We start from the raw sequence: 20,352 nt of genomic DNA, 5'->3' as shown, positions 1-20,352 counted from the left end.
GGGCCTTGAAGCACTAGGCACCTTGGCAAACATAACCCCGGAGGGCCTGTTCTCCCCCCCCCAGCCAAGTTACGGGACACTTGTCTCTCCCCTTCCCTTTGCTGGGGCAGAGGTTGCCCAGCTATTCTGAGAATTGGGCCCTGTCCCTTTAAGACCCCTCAGACCCCCCTGCCCCACAGGAGGGGTTAAATAGCCTTTGTCTCCCATGGTTCATTCCCCTCAGGAGCCTTGTTGCCAATGGCTGACTCCCCCCATAGCAAATGATTGCTGGCCTCTCGCCAGCGGGGCTGGAAAACTCCCTCAAGCCCAGAGATCCTCAGTGCAGATGACTTCGTGGCATGTAGGCAGCGAGGAGCAGAGCTGGGAGAAGGGTAAACATCCCCTCACAGCCCAGGGCTGATGAAACCTCAGCGCAATTCCTCCTCCCAGGGCGGAGGGTTAACACTGCAGCTCCCAAGCAGCTGGTGCCTGGCTGCTGATCGGCCTGTGTCCAAAGCATCCGCCGGAGGCGGACTCCATCGGCTGGGAGATTCGGAGGGGCACGTGGTGGGCACGTTTTTCCAGGATCCGGCCTCGTTCCAGTGACACTGGGCCCCATTCCCAGCTCCCCTGTCTCTGGGGAGAGGGACAGGGGGCGGCCATATTCTGGGCCCCTGAAGCTGCTGTAATTAACTCACGCTCTCTGCCCCCTATGGGCCCTGGGGGGCAGAAAACAGCAACGGCGCCGTGTGCTCTGAGCACAAGCCCGATCTTCCCTATAGGCCTTCGAGGGGGGCAGAAACATCCCCCACGTCCCCAGCACAAGGGGCCTCCCCACTGGGTGGTGCGGGACAGAACAAGCACATCCTAGAGGCCAGAACAAGCTCAGAGAGTTCACAATAGGTCTGGTTGCTCGGAGCTGGGTCTGGACGGGCAGGGAACCGCAAGAGGCAGGCGGCAGGAGCAGGGGAAGGACTGGGATTGTCGGCCTAGCCACGGAACCAGGCAGTGCCAACGAACCGCGCCCCTGGGCAGTGCGACAGCAGGAGGGGGTTGCCCCAGGTGGGCAGGCCCACAGGGGCGGGTGCAGTCAGTGCCCGGAGGCCCCGGGAGGACAAGCCAATCACTCACCACGGCTGTGAACTGGTGGAATTCGGGGCGCAGGTCCGACCCCCGCAGGTGGATGTATGAACCTTTATTCCCCATCTGGTCGCTGGGGAGAGAACGCACAGAGGGCTGGTCACATCCAGCAAAGGAAAGGGGAATCCCATACCCCGCCCACAGAGACCTCCCTGACCTTTACCCAGCGGGCCCGGACCACCCCGACCATGCTGCTGTGTGGGAGAAAACAACTGGCTGCTGCATCTGCTTCAGGAGTAGGGCGAGCAGTGCTCAGCATTTCCATTGAACCCTCAGGGCTGGGACCCCCATTCGACAGATGGGGAAACCGAGGCACAGAGCAGTACCGTGCCCAAGCACTTGCTGAGTCGGGGATAGCACCCTTGAGTCTGCCTCCCCTGCTCTAACCACTAGACCACACTTCCCTCCCAGCTCTAACTACTAGGTAATGCTGCCATTTACAACATGTGCGCACAGTCTGTTGGTTGCTTGCTGGCCGCACTGCTCCCCTTTCCCAGGCAATCCGCCCTCCCCGGGGGGGGGGGGGGGGAAGAAGAGGAGGAAATGCAGACGCTAATCAAGCTGGCTTTGCTCCTGCCCAGAAAAGACCAGCCTGGAGCCCACTGAATTTCACCCTGGAAGCTGGGCTAGGTCAGTACCTGTTCCATGACTTGAGACCTCCCGGAGGAAGCCAGAAACTGCCGGGAGGGAGTGGGGCAGAAGGCTCAGCAGGGGGTGCGCTCCCTGCTGGCCGCAATGCCCCAGCGCGGTGTTAGAGGGCGCTGTGCTGCAGGGACTCAGCTCTCCCCTCACGCTCAGTGCTGGCCAGTGGTGCTAGGGGGTGTAGGAAGCGTGGACAAGATTGACACATGAGATCCTGACCTCCTGGGGGTCGTTAAGAATCGACAGCACTTCTCACTGGAGCACAAAACTCGGCTTCATGGGAAAATCTAGCAAATTCCCCCGGCCATAGGCTTCTTTACGTCCTGCCCTAACCTTGTAGAGTGTTGTGTTATTGCTGATAAACAACTGCCACGCCCCAGAGGTGGCTGCATCTCAGCAGCAGGTGAGCCATCCCTGTACAAGCAGTGGCCATGTTCCTCCTCAGAGGTGGCTGCATCTCAGCGGAGGGGGAGAGGGAGGGTGGGAGCAGTGATCCCTGGGGTTGAGACTTCACGAGCTGAATGCAACAGGCTGGACAAGCAGCAGGGGCCCATACAGGCCAGGCCCTGGAGGAAACAGAAACGCTCCCTGCTCACTTCATGACGTGGCCACCCAGGGGTCCGCAGGGCACGGCCCGGAGCACTCACCAGTAGTTGGGTGCCGAGAAGACGGTGATGCACTTGCCCTCGTGCGTCACCTCGTAGCCCTCAGGCTTGACCTCGTGGCTCCGGATGATGTAATCGAGCTGGTTCCGCTCCAGGAAGCTTTTGGTGACGTCGGGCCCGAACTGACAGCTCACGCCGCGCTTGCTGACCGACCGGCCGTTCTGGAAAGGCGGGGGGAGGGGATCCCGTCGGAGTCACTGAACATGTCCAGATGCGGCTGAGCGGGGGGAGGGGTCTGCACGTGGGGTGGGGAGCAGAGATCCTACAGACGCAGGCTCACAATGCAGTGTGGGCGCCCCCACCGGCTCTCAGTCTCCTTTCCGACCTCCCAGATGCCGCTTAACTCCCTCCTACCTGCCAGAGCTTTGGGCTGGCGCTAGGTACTACAGACAGCCCTGGGCAATCTCCTAGTCATCCCCGCACTGATAAACCTCTAGGGGGCGAAGGGGAGTCAGTGTCCACGGCCCTCAGCCTCACAGCAAACGAGCTTGTGCTAGTGGAGCCGGGCAAGCCCCTGCCACGCCTCTGAGCCCACTAAACTTACCCACCCCAGCCACTGTCAGAGGGTGAGACTGACCCTGGGCTAGCACCAAGCAGAGCAGCAGATGGTCCCTCCCTCCCCCTGCAGTGAGCGGTCAGCTGGGGTGGAGAACAGCCCCACACAGCTCCCTGGATGCCCCATGCTGGTGAGGGCCAGCAGAGGCCGCTCTGAGTTAGCCCACCGGACCCTCCACCCTGAGCAGTGACCCGCTCGGCCTGTGATCGGCAGATGGGGGGGGCAGAGGACAGTGGCTCGGCGCAGAGCCCGCACCGGGAGCTGAACTAGCCGCACGCCCATGGTGCGGGGCATTTCACTGGCACTCACCTGAGGCTGCGGGTCGGACCAGAGCAAGTCGCACATGGGACCTGCCAACGAGGAGAGAGCACATGTCACTCCACGCAGGGCGTGCTGGGGGAGCGCCACCCTCGCACCAATCCTACACCAGCTAGCGTCTATGACTGAGTGAGCCTTCCTCCCCCCGCCCTGTCCCCTGGGCCCCTCCAGCCCAGACCCTCCCCCCGCCCTCCCCAGCTCAGTCCCCTGGGCCCCTCCAGCCCAGACCCACCCCCGGCTCAGCCCCCTGGGCCCCTCCAGCCCAGACCCTCTCCCCCCACCCTCCCCAGCTCAGCCCCCTGGGCCCCTCCAGCCCAGACCTCCCCCACCTTTAGGGAAGGATTTATTAAAGTGGACACTCTGTATCAATGGTTCTCAACCTTTCCACATTTCCGAACCCTGTTCAGGAGTCTGGTTTGTCTCGCGTACCCCAAGTTTCCCCTCACTTACAAACTACTCGCTTACAAAATCCGACACCGAAATACACAGGTGTCCCAGCGCACAGTTACTGAACAACTGCCGACGTTCTCATTTTTACTATCGAGTGATAAACGAAGGCGACTGGACTACGAATACGGTACTTTCATTTCCAACGCGCTACCTGAGCCTGGTTTCCACTCGTGAGCCTGGTCACTCCGGGAGGCGGCGGAGCAACACCAGCAATTAGGTTTTTCTCCACCCTGAGTGTCCTCCTGCTCTTCAGCTTGCTGGCAGTCAGAGCAGAACACGAGACTTCACTGATATGTTAACCCGGAAGGTAACAGAACATCCAACGCCTGGCTCCCAAGGTCAGTGTCCTCCCTCTGCACTAAACACCAGAACTGGGCGAGTGTGGAGTCATTAACATCATTCGCAGACCCCGGTCTGAGGATAGCTCAAGAAGGTATTCTTGCAGGCTGGCAGAGAGCGAACATCTGACAAAATGAATGGGTTTTTTACCGACCTGAGCGGAGTTGTGTTGAACGGCCTAGCGTGGACAAATTTAGACCATTCCGCTTGCTAAATATATCTGTGAGGCGGGCAAGTTGAGCTAACCACACGTGTTGTCAAAGACAGAAGCAAGAGGGGATGAACGATCAGAAAGAAACACGAGAGCTTCCGTGCGTAATTCAAACACTCTGTTCAGTACTTTCCCTCTTGAAAGCCAGTTGCTGATGTTCGGACCCCACCTCTTCGCAAAGAACGGGAAACAGGCGAGCACGGAGCGGCCTGGACCGGAGAAAGTGTTGACAGTTTTGGCAGACTCATTTAAAACTTCATGCAGCTCAGAACTCATCTCTTTTGAAGCAAGTAGATGGCACAGTGCAGGCGCTGCAAGGAAGGGTTTTCTGTCCTGATCCCAGCTATTAAAGTCCGTTCACTCTCCGGGTCAATGCAGCAGCCCCGTTAGGGCAGATGAATCTGAACAAATTCCAACTCAAATCGTGTTCAGAAAAAAAAAAGTCAGTTAAACATGTCCTCTCCAGTTGAGCGGACCCTGGACGGTGTGTGAATACCCCAGCCCCCTTTTGGGGAAGCTAGCCCGCCCAGCCTTGCCCCTTTCGCCTGAGGCCCTGCTCCCCCGGCCCGCTGAAGCCCCAAGTCCCTCCCCCCCATGGCAGGAGTAGCCCCGGCCGACCCGCCCAAGCACTGGCCCGACCCCTGGCCAGCCCAAGCAGCCCCTGGCAGCTCCGGGCCACCACCTGGTTTGAGCCCCGAGCTCCCGGCTGCCAGCTGGAGCTGAGCCCCTACCAGCTTCAGGGGAGAGGGGGAGCGTGGGTGGGACCTCAGGGCAGAGCGTGGGTGGGGCCACAGCCTGGGTTAGAGGAGGCGTAGCCTCCCCTGGCCTCTGATACGTGCTGCCGCCCATGGAGTTGTCCTTTATCCTTTTGCAAAACAGTATGTGCTCATTGCTATCAGTGGTTTCCGGTATCGAACATAAGCTTCTCCACTGATATCCGTGGACTCATCAAGCTGAAGAGCAAATGTTTTTGCCATTTTAAGTTTCCCTATAAGCTGAGATATATCCTCAGCCATTTCTTCACTTCTACAGCACATGGTGTCATTTCATCAGGGTACTTCCTGGAGCGTATCGGCTGCTTTTTTTAAAATCAAGCATGGCGCCACGGCGGCAGGCAGAATCAGATTTCCTGCAATTGTGTACATCTTCTTTGATTTTGCGACAAGAAGGGAGACCGCAGATGAAGCTTTGAGTGCATCTGTAAAAGCAGTTGAAGCTTTTTCCATTTTAAGCTGGTAAGTCTGGACCTCAGAAAGCTTTCTTTGAAAAAATTCTACTGGCTTACCCGCATGCACAGGGCGGATCTTCAAATGTCATTGCAAATGCACCGGCTTCAGACTGTTATTGGATAGTTTCTCCATAGACGAAACATGGGGTTTTTCCAGTCATTTTCAATTTCCTACAGTTTTCACCATCGCCACTTCCAGCTCCTCATTTTAAAAAAATCTAGGCACTTTTACATCCACACCATGACAACTGCAGCCTCGTTAACGTGCTTGAATGCCTCAGGGACATAAAACGCACGTCTAATACAGTGCGGATACGCACGTTACATTACCGCATAATAGTATATAAAGCAGTCTAAACAAGTCATTGTCTGTACGAAACTTTAGTTTGCATTGACTTCGCTGGTGCTTTTTATGTAGCCTGTTGTAAAACTAGGCAAATATCTACATGAGTTGACGTAACCCCTGGAAGACCCCTATGTACCCCCAGTTGAGAAGCATTGCTCTGCGTCCTAGTAAAGAGGAGAGGGTAGAAGTTGGTAAAGTACAGGTAGGAGCTGAAGAGAAACAATCAAACGAAAGAGAGTCCCATTCAATTACATCAGAGGAAGGCAGACAATTATATACTAACAAATTTTATAAGTAATTGTATACCTGTGCTAGAAGTCTAAACACTAAGGCTAGGATTACACTGGGGAGGGGGGGATCGATTTAAGATACGCAAATTCAGCTACGCAAATAGCGTTGCTGAATTCGACGTCTCCTATTCGACTTACCCCGCTGTGAGGACGGCGGCAAATCGACCGCCCCGGCTCCCCCGTCGACGGCGCTTACTTCTCCTGACGAGGTGGGAGTACGCGCGTCGATTCGGGGATCGATTTATCCGTCTAGCTGAGACGCGATAAATCGATCCCCGAGAGATCAATTTCTACCCACCGATCCGGGCGGGTATTGTAGACTAGCCCTAAGATGGGTGAACTAAGGGGTGGCATTAAATGAGGATATTGCTACAATAGGAACCACAGAAACTTAGAAAATCAGGGTTAGAAGGGACCTCAGGAATCATCTAGACTTGGTGGAACAATGATAACCAATGGGACAAGGTCATACCTGGGTACAAAATACATAGGAATAATGAAGTAAGTCGTGCTGGTGGGAGAGTGGCACTGTATGTGAAAGGAAGCAGAGTCCAACATAGTAAAAATCTTCAGTGAATCAGACTGTGGCACGGAATCTCTACAGACAGAAATTCCACGCTTGAACAATAAGAGCATCGCTTCAGGAATATACACCAACCACCTGACCAGGATGGTGATGGGGAAATGCTCGGGGGAGATCAGAGAAGGTCCAAAACCAACAAATAAGGGGGGATTCCAATAATCCCCATACGGACTGGGTACATGTCACTTCAGGACAAGATGCTGCGTTAAAATATCTAGACGCCGTTAATGACGGCTTCTTGGAGCAGCTAGGCCTGGAACCCACAAGGGGAGAGGCAATTCCTGATTTAGTCCTAAACAGAGCACAAAATCCAAAACGTTAGCGGAACCATCCAGTAACAGCGACCATAAAATTATTACATGAACATCCTTCGAGGGGGGAAATACCAAAAAACCCACATCTCACGTAGCATTTAACTTCAAAAAGGGGAACTAAACAAAAATGGGAAAGTTAGTTAAATGGACATTAAGAGAGAAAAATGCCTGCAAGCTGCAAGGAAACTATTTAAAAACATCATAACAGAGGCTCTAACTAAATGTAAACGATCAATCCATCCATCCATACATACGAACTGTAAAAGGAGCAAAAAACCAAAGGCCATTATGGCTAAACAGCAGAGTAAAATGGCCATTAGAAGCAAAAGGGCATTCTTTTTGGAAGTCAAATCCTAGTGAGAAAAATAGAAAGGAGCATAAACTCCGGCAAGTCAAGTACAAACGTATAATTAGGCCGGCCAAGACAGAATTTGAAGAGCAACTAGCAAAAGGCACAAAAACTAGCAGGAAGGGTTTTTTTGTTTGTTTTTTAAGTACATCAGAAGCAAAGAAGTGGGCCGAACAATGAGTGGGGCCACTGGACAATTACGATGCTCAAGGAGCACTCATGGAAGACTAGGCCACTGCGGAGACGCCAGATGGATCCTTTGCATTGGTCTTCACCACAGAGGATTTGAGGGAGATTCCCACAACTGAGACATTCTTTTTAGGTGACAAATCTGAGCAACTGTCCCAGATGGAGGTGTCGATAGAGGAGGTTTTGGAACAAATTGATAATTTAATCAGTAATAAGTCACCAGGACCAGGTGGTATTCACCCACAACTTCTGAAGGAACTCAACTATGAAATGGCAGAACTACTAACTGTGGTATGTAACCTATTGCTTACATCAGCCTCTGTACCAGGTGACTGAAGGGGAGCTAATGTAATGCCCATTTTTTAACAAGGCTCCAGAAGCAATCCTGGCAATTACAGGCCAGTAAGCCTGACTTCAAGACATGATTTCCTAATTTTCAGGCAAATTGGTTGAAACTATAGTAAAAAGCAGAATTATGAGACACACAAATGAACACGATATGTTGAGGAAGTGTCAGCATGGCTTCTGCAAAGGGAAATCACACCTCAATCTATGAGAATTCTTTGAGGGTGGCAACAAGCATATGGACAAGGCTGATAGAGTGGATATAATGTACTTGGACTTTCAGAAAGCCTTTGACAAGGTCCCTCCTCAGAGGTTCTTAAGCAAAGTAAGCAGTCATGGGAGAAGAGGGAAGGGCCTTTCATGGATCAGTAACTGGTTAAAAGACAGGAACCAAAGAGTAGGAATAAAGAGAGGTAAACAGCAATGTCTCCCCAAGATCTGTATTGGACCAGTGCTGTTCAACATATTCATACATAATCTGGAAAAGGGGGTAAATATTGAGGTGGGGAAAGTTTGCAGAGGATACTAAGGTATTCAAGATAGTCAAGTCCAAAGCAGGCCATGAAGAGTTACAAAAGGGATCTCACCAAACTGGGTGACCGGGCAAAAAATGGCAGATGAAATGCAAAGTAATGCACATTGAAAAAAATAATAATCCCAACTATTCATACAAAATGATGTATTAACTGTTATCATGCAAGAAAAGAGATCTTGGAATCACTGTGATTAGTTCCCGGAAAACATCTACTCAACATGTAGTGGCAGTCAAAAAAGCAAACAGAATGTTGAGAACCACCAGGAAAGGGGTAGATAGTAAGACAGTAAATATTATAATACCACTCTATAAATCCATGGTACGATCACACCGAGAATACTGCCCGCAGTTCTGGTCACCCCATCTCGAAAAAGATTTATTAGAATTGGCAAAATGATGAGGGGGATGGAACAGCTTCCAAATGAGGAGAGATTAAAAAGCCTGGGATTGTTCAGCTTAGAAAAGAGACAACTAAGGGAGGAATAGGGAGAGGTCTATAAAATCATGACTAGTGTGGAGAAGATGAATAAGGAAGTGTTACTTACCCCTTCACATAACATAACAATCAGGGTCACTCAATGAAATTAATAGGCAGCTGGTTTAAAACAAACATAAGGAAGTACTTTACATAAATCACAGTCAACATGTGGAACTCATTGCCAGGGGATGTTGTGAGGGCCAAATGTATAAACTGGGTTCAAAAAAAAAAAAGAGATAAGTTCCTGGAGGGTTGGTCTATCAATGGCTATTAGCCAAGATGTCCAGGGACGCAACCCCATGCTCCAGGTTTCCCTAAACTGCTGACTGCCAGAAGCTAGGACTGGATGACAGGGGATGGAATGCTATATAATTGCCCTGGTTGTGTTCATCTAGCACCAGCTACTGTCGGAAGAGAGGGTACTGGGCTAGACAGACCACTGGTGTGCCCCAATATGGCCACTCTTATGTTCATTCCCCCCCGAAAAATATTGGGATTTCATCAAAAAAACAAAAGCTTTTTGGTTTCCCAATGAAGAACAGAAGATTTCCCAAATCACTTCACCTCTCCTGGTACATAAGAATGGCCATAGTGGGTCAGACCAATGGTCCATTTAGCCCAGTCTTCTGACAGTGGCCGATGCCAGATGCTTCGGGGGTGTACACAGAACAGCGCCCAGTGGTTAGAGCGCTAACCTAGTAAGCACTTGGGCTCCGTGGCCAATTCACTGCTCTGCCACAGACTGGTCTACGCACCTTATCGCCATCTGTAAAACGGGATTACAGCACTGCCCTGCCTCTTTGGAGGGTTATGAGGATAAATATGGTAAATATTGTGGGGTGATGAGGGCGAGACAAAAACCTGAACGAGGCGGAGTGACTTCCCGGTACTTAGGATCACAGAGAGTTGTAGTGCTTTAGAGACAGGCTGGGCATTGAGGCCTTTTCAGGCTAAACGTAAGATGTGGCAGGCGGTGAAACTACAGGGGGGTGAAGGATCCAAGTGGGACCCCGAACGTGCTTTTAAAGTGGGCCTCACACTCGAAGGAAAAGTTAACAAAGCTTGGGGAAAGCAGTCAGTAACTGGTTTGTTTTGTCCTTAAAACAGCATTTCCTGCAGTACAGTGCCCCCTAGAGCGCTGGTGCTGTATTGACGCAGGGCAGCTATGTACCAGCCCCACTTCCTGCAGCATGGCGCCCCCTAGAGCATTGCTCCTGTATTGATTTACAGGGGAAGTTACCTACCACCAGCCCCACTTCCCGCAGCATGGCAGGACTCCCTTTCCCTTGGTCTCCCATCCAAGCACTGAGAGGGCCTGGCTCTCCTTAGCTAGGGGTGGGATGAAACATATTACAGCATGCGGCATAAATCTACGATACCGGCTCCCTGACACTTTTCTCTGACGTTTCTATCCAGCTGAAACCGTACCGCCCTCTGGACTCCCACGCAGGGCACGTCACAAGCACCGTGGCCTGGAGGCAGCCCCGGGTGACTTTACCCAAGCTGGTGGGTTGACAGCAGCGATCAGTTTGGCCCAGCGCACGACTACAGAGCTGACCATTAACTCCCTCCAGTTTCCAAAGGAAAACGCTCCACTCTGCAAGCCAAGCAGTCCCTCGTGGAAATGAGCAATGCAAAGTCCGCAACACATGTGATCACTTTCCATTCAGTGCAGAGTCAGTCCCTAGCCGGTGTTTTCTAATATCTTATTTAGCCTTGTTTCAAAGACCCCAGCTGCCAGGTTTCCCTCAGCTCCCTTGGAAGGGGGCCATGTTATCTGGCCAAAACGTAATTCCTTTACATTTCTCAGACCTGCCTCTTTAAACGGCCCATGTTACTGCCTCCAGATTTACCAAGGTGACCGATCCAGGGGATCCCTCCCTCAGTGGTTTCCACACTTCGCTGCATCACCTGACACCAGCACGCCTCTGATAAGCCTGGAATTCTTGAAGCCCGGTCCCATGGGGTGTCAAAAGCAGCAAGGGAGGAGGATCTGGTGCGAGATGGCCGAGCTGGGAACAGGGGTAAGGTCATGCCCAGCCCCAGAGCGTTATGCGGGCCAGCTCCCCACTGATGTAAACCAGCACAGAGCCATTGTAGTCACTGAGGCGACACGGATTAGCACCAGCGGAGGTGCCCACGTACTACAGGGACGGGTGCTTCACAGAAGCAGGCGGCTGCTGACGACTCTGCGGTACAGCCAAGAGGTCTCCCCATCTCTCCCCATGGGCCAGGATCTGTGCACCCAAGGGACCGTCCCACCCCACCAGTGCAACCTCTAGCAGCGGGAAAGGCCCGGCCAGAGACAACACCCCACCCCGCGCATGGCGCGCCTTCCTGTCCTGACCTGAATCCGGAGGCTGACGATTCCTCTCAATCTTCCGGATGTCGTCCAACGTGACCCCATCTTCGCTGAAGAGCCCGCCGTGCATTATCTGGCAGGGAGCAGAGCACAGGTCAGGGGCGGGGAGAGGGCGCTCAGATAGGTCAGGCCCTAGCGACGAGCTGGCCTTAAGCTTCCACACGCCCCAATGGGAGGGGGAGTACATGGCAACGGGGCGGGTCGGAACCCTGCTCTGACCGGGGTTTAACACGCTCAGTGTCCTCCCAGACCAGCTCCGAGAGAGGTAACGGAGGGGCTACAGCAGGGGGGTGGGCAAACTTTTTGGCCCGAGGGACACATCTAGGTATGGAAATTGCATGGTGGGCCATGAATGCCCACAAAACTGGGGGTTGGGAGGGGGTGAGGGCTCCGTCTGGGGGTGCGGGCTCTGGGGTGGGGCCAAAAATGAGGAGTTCAGGGTGCAGGAGGGTACTCCGGGGGTGGGACTGAGGGGTTGAGAGGGCGAGAAGGGGCTCGGGGCTCGGGTAGGGGCATGGGAGGGTGTCAGGGATGCAGGCTCCGGGCAGTGCTTACATCAAGCAGCTCCCAGAAGCAGCGGCATGTCCCCCCTCCGGCTCCTACGCAGAGGTGTGGCCAGGCAGCTCTGCGCGCTGCCCTGTCCGCAGGCGCCACCCCTGCAGCTCCCATTGGCCACAGTTCCCAGCCAATGGGAGCTGTGTGGGCAGCGCTTAGGACGGGGGCAGCATGCAGGGCCCTCTGGCTGCCCCTACGCATAGGAACCGGAGGGGGGACATGCCGCTGCTCCCGGAAGCTGCATGGAGCGGGACAAGCCCCGGACCCCACTCCCCGGCGGGAGCTCGAGGGCCAAATTCAAACATCTGGAGGGACGGATTCGACCCCCAGCCATAGTTTGCCCACCCCTGGGCGACAGGTACATCCAAGCCATGGAGGTGCCCAGGATTACACACAGGGCCTTGGGCTACTCTCCATGCCCACTGCCAGTCTGGACACGTGCCCCCCCCCCGAGGTGCTGCGTTCTGCTCTCACCAACACTTTGCCATTGATGCATTGCGCCAGGGGCAGCCACTCAAAGACCTCGCTGAAAAGCGCAAACATCTGGGCTGTGTATTTGGCTTTCACCTCCCCCTCAAACCCGTAGATCTGGTTCATGTTGTCCGTCTCGTGATTCCCTGTGGGCCAAAGAGATGGGGAAAGGAGGAAAAAAAAAACAAAAATCAACCAACCAATGGGGGACCAGCTGGAGAGAGGAGAGCCGCCCAGCTCCGGCCGACAGACAGCCAAGACTGGCTGTCGCCCCTCCCCAGGGCAGAGGTTGGGGTCTGAGCAGTTCACTGCAGCACGGAGCTGCCAGAACAGCAGTGAAAGGTTTAATGCATTAGTAAAGGTCAGCGTGGCTGTTCCCCAAGGAAGCCCCCGGGTCACTGGGCTAATCTGACAGCTCTGCCGTTCCCAAGCTTCGCAAATGGGCTGCTTACAGCCAGCAGTAACAAGCGGGAGAGGGCGAGTTTTACTGCTTTAGAGGTTCACTGATGCCAAGGCCAGACAAGAGCATCTAGTCTGACTCCTGCATAGCACAAGCCAGAGAATTGCCCCCGAACAATTCCTAGGACAGCTTAGCCATTCGAGCTGGGCCCACTGGATGTGGGGTCACCTCGTTAACCCTGCGCTACCTGGCTCCCTCATGCATTTCTAAGTGAAATTCAAGCAGTGGCTTTTAACCTGAAGTTAAACCTGGCCTCCCACACTCCAGCATCTGAGCACCTCTTAATCCTTAATGCATTTATCCTCCCAGCTCTGCAGTGAGGCCAGGCAGGACGAATATCCCTATTTGAGAGATGGGGAAATGGAGGCACAGAAAGACTAGGGGACTTGCCCCAGGTCACACAGGGAGTCTGTGGCAGAGCTGGGACTTGAACCCAACTCTGCCAACAGCTAGGATTGTGCCCTAACCACTGGGCCATCCTTCCTTCCTCTCTGGAGGCTCTACTGAGCCCCAACTGGCTTGTGAGCTGGGATGCTTTCCTGTGTTCGTACAGTGATCAACCAGGATTGGAACGCAGCTCCCACACCTCTATGTGTTTAGCTGAAAGAGAAGGTGAAGGGGTGACTTGATCACAATCCGTAAGTACCCACATCGGGAACACATATGGGATCCCAGGCTCTTCGATCTAACAGACAAAAGTCTAACAAGAGCCAATGGCTGGGAGTTGAAGTGAGACAAATTCCGACCAGAAATAAGGATTTTTAATTTTTCACAGTGAAGAGAATCAGCCAATTGCACCAGTTTATCAAGGGCTGGGCTGGATTCTCCATCAGTGGCCATTTTAAAATCAAGACTGATGGCTTTTCTAAGGGCAGGTCTACGCTACGGCAGGGATCCACTCGGAGATTGATCCACCAGCGGTCGATTTAGCGGGTCTAGTAAAGACCCCCCAAATCGACTGCAGATCGCTCTCCAGTCGATCCCTGTGCTCTACCCCCGACCAGAAGAGTAAGGTAGGTTGACGGGAAGTTTTCTCCCGTCGACTCCCCTCTCCCCCCACAGTTAGACCCCGCTGTAACTTGACCTAAGGTACGTTATTCACGCAGCTGGAGTTGCGTAGCGTAGCTCGACCGGATGATCACAGCGGGCCCCTCTGGCCTTGCAGGAAGTGATCAAAGAAAACAAAGCACTCTGGGACTGGCAGGCCTTAAATGGGGCTCTCGCAGCTGCTGCTCAGTGGAGGGCCTCTAGCTGGGGTAACCGCTCCCCTCGCAAAAGTCATCTAGCTCCTGGGCTGGTTGGCAAAGCTCAACTTCTCAAGCACGCGGAAGGGTGTGAGTGGAGACGCCTTTCTCTCGTTCCTGGCAGGGAAGAGGTTAATATTGCTGCCCAGCGGGAGTGGTGATAGCTGCTAGACAGGCGTGATCGCCCTGAGGAACTTGGTTCTCTTGTGGACGGGGGCGTCAATTTGGGTGGGTTTAACTCAAAGCAGACTTTGCGATTGGGCTGGTGAATTTTCTGGTTTGGCTGAGTTAGCTTTAGGGGAGGGATTCACCCAGGTCTTTTCAGATACGCAGGCTTAGATACAGCCATGAAATAATAGCAATGGGTGGGTCACAGTCTCCGAGCCAGAGACCAACTGAAAGGGCGTGAGATAGCTGGGAAAGGAGAGGAAAGGAGTGAAAGCCAGAGCACCCAGGAAATTCTGCATTTCATGATGATCCCTATGATCCTCTCCAGCTGGGGAATCCCGGGGGGGGATTTGGAGAAGCCAGTTTTGCTAAGAAAGGGAACTCCAACTCTGGGTCTCAGCTGCAGGCTGGGGAAGCACCAGGAAAACAGTCAGCGGAGGGGACAGTTTGGGGAGTTCTTGCCCCGACTTGAGTACAAAGCAGAGCTCTCCAGTGGCTTATTCCCCCTCTCCCACCCCCCCACCCCCTCCCCCCCAAGGTGGGATGGGACTGCACTTACCACGGAGTAAGTGGAAATGATCCGGATACAGCAGCTTAAAACCGAACAGCGTTAATATCACTTCCACGGAGAAGGAGCCGCGGTCAACGAAATCCCCATTGAATATCTGCCAAGGGGGCTGCGCTCAGGAAAAAGGGCCCAGGCGTCACTCTGGGATGAAGAACACTGCGATCCACCTTAGGTACTCGTGTGCCCCCCACAACACAACCACGCACACACACACGGTACTGGAGCAAGCAACCCTGGGAATTGCCATTTTACAGAACCAAAGCAAGGAGAGGCTAACAGATTGGCTCAAGATCACACAGGCACTTAAACCCTGGTCTCCAAGCCCTAGCCACTGGGCCGGCCTTCCTTCCCGCCCTTTCTGCGCCTTTCCTCTCCCCAGTGATGTTTTTCTGAAGCCTCTTTCCCAGTCCCACCCAAAGGCCTGACAGATGGTGGGTGACCCCCCCCCCCCGCAGCTTCTCTCCCCAGAAAGCATCTCAGAGGCATCCCAGCACCAGCATTCCCTCTAATTTTTCCCATGCGTATGCGGAATGAATTTTGTTAAGTGCACCAATATGGAGGTGGTGTGTGACACGTCACAATTCATGTGGTGGGGGTGGGGCCAAGGGGTTAGGAGTGTGGGAGGGGCCTCAAGGCTGGGGCACTGGGGCCTCCGGCTGGGGGGTGTGGACTCTGGGGTGGGCCTGGGAATGAGGAGTTTGGAGTGCAGGCTGCCCCGGGGCTACAGTGGGGAGAGAGGACTCCCCCAGCTCTCTCTCCCCACAGCAGCACCTGGGCTGGGGGGGGAGAGGTGCCTCTTCTGCAGCAGGTCCGGGGCTGGGCTGGGGTCAGGGCGCCTCTCCCCCGGCCATGGGGGATCCGGGGCTGGGCTGGGGCCAGCGGGAAGAGGCGTCTCTCCCCACCACGGCAGGTCCGGGGCTGGGGGAGAGGCATCTCTCCCTGCCACAGCCCTGAGCGCCTGCGTGGCACTTAATAGGCTGCTGAGTGACTGCGCAGCTTAGAAAGAATTTAGCCCAGCACCACCAAGATGTAGTTTGAACTCATTCCCGAAGCCCTCCGACTCGGGACTCGTGCTCGGTTGTCAAGCTCGACAAAGGAGCCACCCGCCCCAGCACGGCAGTCAGCAATGGGTCACTATGGGAGTATGACCTCTATGCCGATCAGGACCGTTTCCCGCACAGTATAAATGGGGAAACCGAGGCACAGGAAGGGGAAGCAATACATCCCAACGCTGGAATAGAACCCAGGTCTGTCTCCTAGCCCTGTCACCTCCTGTTCTTAGAGAGCGCCTCCATCCGCACACGTCACATGCTGGATCAAAGGGGGAACCAGCCAAGGATACATATGGGTTCGTTTCAGACGGCAGCCCATTCAGTTCAAATATATTCAGCAAGTCGTAATACTGCCCGTGGGTGTCTCCACACACGGTGACCTTCTCTGTCTGGAAGAAGAGAGGCCGAGAGAGGAGAAGAGGAAAAGGAGACAGAAGAAAAGTAAAACTCAAGCCAGACAGAGCTCCTCTCGCCCTGCAGGTTCCCAAAGCACTTTGCAAAAGTGGCTTCAGCCCACCGTGGAGACACAGCCACCTCTGAGGTGGGACGCGGCAGCTGTTTCTACTGGGATCCCTCACCCAGCACAGAAACTCAACCACGTCTGGGGTGGAGCGTGGCAGCTGTTCATCCAGTGATCGCTTCCCCATCCACCTCTGGAGGGGGTGTGGCAGGTGTTTAAACAGGGATTGCTCACTGTTCTAATCATTGGGCCTATAAATTTACCCTAATTGCAAGCTCAATTCTAAAAAGTGAGTATATGTTTAATAACCTATAACAATGACTGTTGATGGGAAAAGGTGCCAAAGGGAGACAAAAAGACTGAATCAGTCTAAACCCAAAGGCCTACTGATATAATTCAACGACTGTGTTAAGATCATGCCTGGGAAACAAGTGTGGGACTGGAAATCAACGAACCAAAATTGGCGTGTCGGAAAACAGGCTGAACGGCGGACAAAATAATGAGAGGATGGGCTATTCCAGCCATCACACCCTTCCGGGGTCCTCCAAAACAGACTTCAGGGGAGGAGAAAGCTAGCAGCCATGGGAACAATTTACCAAGACTCATGGTGGATTCTCCATCACCGATAAGTTTTAAATCCAGAACGGCTGGTTTCCCAAAGGATCTGCTCTAAGAATGACTGTGGGGAAGCTCGCTGGCCGGGGTTATGCAGGAGGTCGGACTAGATGACCGCAATGGTCCCTTCTGGCCTTGGAATCTATGAAACCGTGAGGCTGGCTGACTCAGACAGATGCTTCACTATCATGACTGCTACGCCCACCATCTCCTGGGACCCTGGAACGTCGTCATCCCAATCCCGAGACCAGACCGGGTCAGAGAGAGGAAGCCAGATGTCACCTCCAGCAGTTCCGGCTAAATCCTGAATACTACCTGGGACTTTGTCTCCTTCCTCCAATGTGCCCTTTCCCTTCCCTACCTTATTTCTTCTCTTTCCTGTCTCTCTCCATTTTCCTTCTGTCTAATGAGTCTGGCTTAGCCGGCCAACACTGCTGTAAGTCTGGGACCAGAAAGAGGCAGCCCAGAGTAAGGCCCTAAACAGCCCGATGCTGGTACGAGTTTGCCAGGTCTCAGAGTGGCTGATCAGACCAGGGGCTGGGCATGAGTTTTTCCAGCAGCGAGGCTGCAAGTGAAAGTTAACCGCAGACAGAAGCTGCCTTTTCTGTCTTTCCTCTTGTGGCTGTTTGTCTGGTCTCCTCTCCTCTTTCAGACTTTAACAGCGGCCGCTCAAGCGCATCTCAACTAACTTTGTCTCTTTTCCCCAAAAGGTACAGTAACTACCATCTGTAATGCCTTCTAAAAGACCGGCAGAGACGGGGAGTTTCTTTCTAAAATCTGTCCAGCTAAAGGGAAGGGGAACAAGGGATGCTGTTAAAATGAAAGCTCGACTTACTATTTTACATTTCAACCTGTTTTTCTGTATCTTGAATAAAAGATTAAAATGCCGTTTAATAATGCGCTTGCCGTGATGCTAAGCAGACTGCGGTCCCCACACCTTGTTTAATTCTGTTTAATGTCGGACAGTTGCAGGGCCAGGTTAACGCTTTTGACTCGTTGGGCCCATATGCTCCATCTAAATTAATACATCAGTGGTGAAATGCAACCACCTCTGGGGTTGGACATGGCAGCTGATTAACAGGGCACAATAACACTGCACGCATTGAAGACACAAGGAGAAGACTGGGTCCAGTGTGACCAGCAGGAATTTAGGGGGACAAGGCGGGTGAGGTAATAGCTTTTATTGGACCACCTCATCTCTCTAATATCCTGGGACCAACACAGCTATAACTATACTGCATCAAGGAATTTAGGGAGGGAGGTTGGAATCACATGCATCTGAATCAACGATAACGGCATCACCCTGCTGGGGCAAGGCAGGAAGTATGTAACTCAAGGGGAAGACCATGGCCTATTTCAAACAACCCCGCCCCTTTGTGGGCTCTGACCCTGGTTACAACAGCAATGGGTGGATCAAAGGACAGACAGGTCAGAGCCTCCCACTGCAATCCGGAAAGCTGTTAAACAGCTGTTCAACCAGCTGCAAACGCTCTCAGATCAGGGTTGGACACCTTTCCCCCTCCCACTCCACTGCCCCATGCTGCACCAAGAAGCGGCTTAGCCGGCCAGGGATGGATCTCCACTGCTCCAGGGCCCCATACAGGTTAGCCGGGCAAGCGCCAAGGGAGGTGAGGTCAGATGTGGGAGGAGACATGGCATGGATTGAAGAGCTGCTCATAGGCAGTGCAGGCAGGCCGTGGCTCAAGTTACACCACAGGTGTTTTGGCCCCCAAGCAGCCTGTGGGGCTGGGGTATGAAGCCACCGGAGCTTCTGCTCACTCAGCACTGCGGGTTTGGGATCCGAACCCACCCCCCCCGTTATACAGAGCACATCCCAGGACCTGCCATCCCCAAGCTGCAGAGAAGGATACCCACCTCTTTTAACGTGGTTTCTACTAGTGTGGGAAGTTTGACAAGCACCTCCTTCACCTGCACCAAGATCTGCCCAAGGGGAAAAGGGAAGAGTTAGCAAGGGCAGGAAATGAACGACACAGCCCTATCTCCAGATACACAGGAGATAGCCCTGTCTCCCGCCCTTTCCCAGCGACTTGCTGGGCGAGTCCCTGGCCTTGCAAACAAGGGGCCTGACGCGCAGGATGGACAGTCCAGCTCCCAGCATGCAATGTGCCATCTCGATGACTCGGAAGCACTGCATGCTGGGACATGTAGTCTTTGTGGCTCCCTCTATGTTACAGGGTGACACTGGCTGGCTCCATTTTACACCCTGGACTCCTGTCGGCCTGCCGCGGCAGTCTTTGTCACCCACAGCCGGGAAAGAGGATGCCAGCTCCTTCTGAAGAAGAGGCGCAGGATTCCACGCATGAGCCTCCCGCCCTATGGCAGGGCGGGCGGGCAATTACCTGATAGGCACATTTTCTGTGGAGTTTCTTTTGATCCTTGTACCACTGCATTAACTCCTTCATGAACGCTAGCGTCACCTTCCCGTTGTCCAGTTTGGGGCCACTGTACTCGTCCTCGATGGCTGGCAGACGCGGAGACGGGAGGAGAGCAGAATCACTCGTTAGCGACAGGATGGCACCCAATAATCCAGAGCCCTGCGGGCACTGCCCCACCCGCCTCTGCTGCTTCCACGGGCTGCCCGCTTCCACCCAGCTGCACCCTACACATCCCCAGCTGCACAGGAATCCACTCCTTCGTGCATCAGCTCCAAGTGCTTAAACGCCGAAGCTGCCAAAGGCAGTGTCGTCAGGGGACTGATCCTGCCAGAGGCGGAGTCCCCTTGATTCCCACTCCAGAGGGCGCTCGACGCAGCATGGGATGAAGCCCCATCGGCTCAAACAGGCCCTGGAACCAAAGACATTCACCTGACAGAGGGACACTGATCAAAAACCCTCCATGAATTGTCCAGGGGAGCCTGGTAGAGGAGACTGAGCTGGGACAGGCAGAGAAGCGGATTAGATGCATGTTTCGGGCACAGGAGCTGCTCTCAGGTAGGAAGAACTGATTCCTACCACAAGCACAAAGCTCTGCTGAGCTGAAATCAACACGGGGGCGGATGGTCCTGTAGCCATTTGCCCGGTAAAGGGGCCGGCACTCGGAATTTGTAAGCGCTCCTCTTCCCGAACGTTGAACAACAAGGGCAATTAACCACTGGAACCAACTCCGAGAGAAGGGGTGGATTCTCCATCTCTCGACGGCTTGAGGTCAAGACCTTTCCGGAAGAGACACTTAGCCCATCATATGTTAAGGGACTCGGCACAGGGGTAGTGGGATGGGTGTTATACAGTAGATCAGACCTAACAATCCCTCCCGGCAACAAAGTTGAGGAATCGGTGCCCCCAAAGGGTCAGAATTTCAAGAGATCTCAGCACCCAATCGCATGAGCTCTTCAGAAAAATCTGGCCTAGGTGATGTTTTGCTCTGATGCTGGAGTCAGAAAATCCTGTTTCCTTGTAATTTTTCCAGCTGGAGGGCTATTT

The 20,352-nt window shown here is 53.7% G+C and overlaps 1 protein-coding gene across 1 annotated transcript in view; it reads right to left on the bottom strand.

The window, feature by feature from the left end:
• The window catches only part of PPP5C (protein phosphatase 5 catalytic subunit), a 43,318-nt gene that overhangs the window by 3,962 nt on the left and 19,004 nt on the right, over positions 1–20,352 (bottom strand). The window contains exons 4-12 of the mRNA XM_054009825.1: positions 19,273–19,394; positions 18,788–18,853; positions 16,128–16,226; positions 14,777–14,882; positions 12,349–12,491; positions 11,305–11,392; positions 3,292–3,332; positions 2,409–2,587; positions 1,111–1,192 (exon numbers count right to left, since the gene is read on the bottom strand). Coding sequence (XP_053865800.1) covers positions 1,111–1,192; positions 2,409–2,587; positions 3,292–3,332; positions 11,305–11,392; positions 12,349–12,491; positions 14,777–14,882; positions 16,128–16,226; positions 18,788–18,853; positions 19,273–19,394 — 926 coding nt within the window. The remainder of the gene's footprint in view (positions 1–1,110; positions 1,193–2,408; positions 2,588–3,291; positions 3,333–11,304; positions 11,393–12,348; positions 12,492–14,776; positions 14,883–16,127; positions 16,227–18,787; positions 18,854–19,272; positions 19,395–20,352) is intronic.

Source organism: Malaclemys terrapin, chromosome 20 (assembly GCF_027887155.1).
Source record: "Malaclemys terrapin pileata isolate rMalTer1 chromosome 20, rMalTer1.hap1, whole genome shotgun sequence".
Classification (NCBI taxonomy): Eukaryota; Metazoa; Chordata; order Testudines; family Emydidae; genus Malaclemys; species Malaclemys terrapin.
The sequence above is the reverse complement of the archived record's forward strand: the minus strand, read 5'-3'. Positions and strand labels throughout refer to the sequence as shown.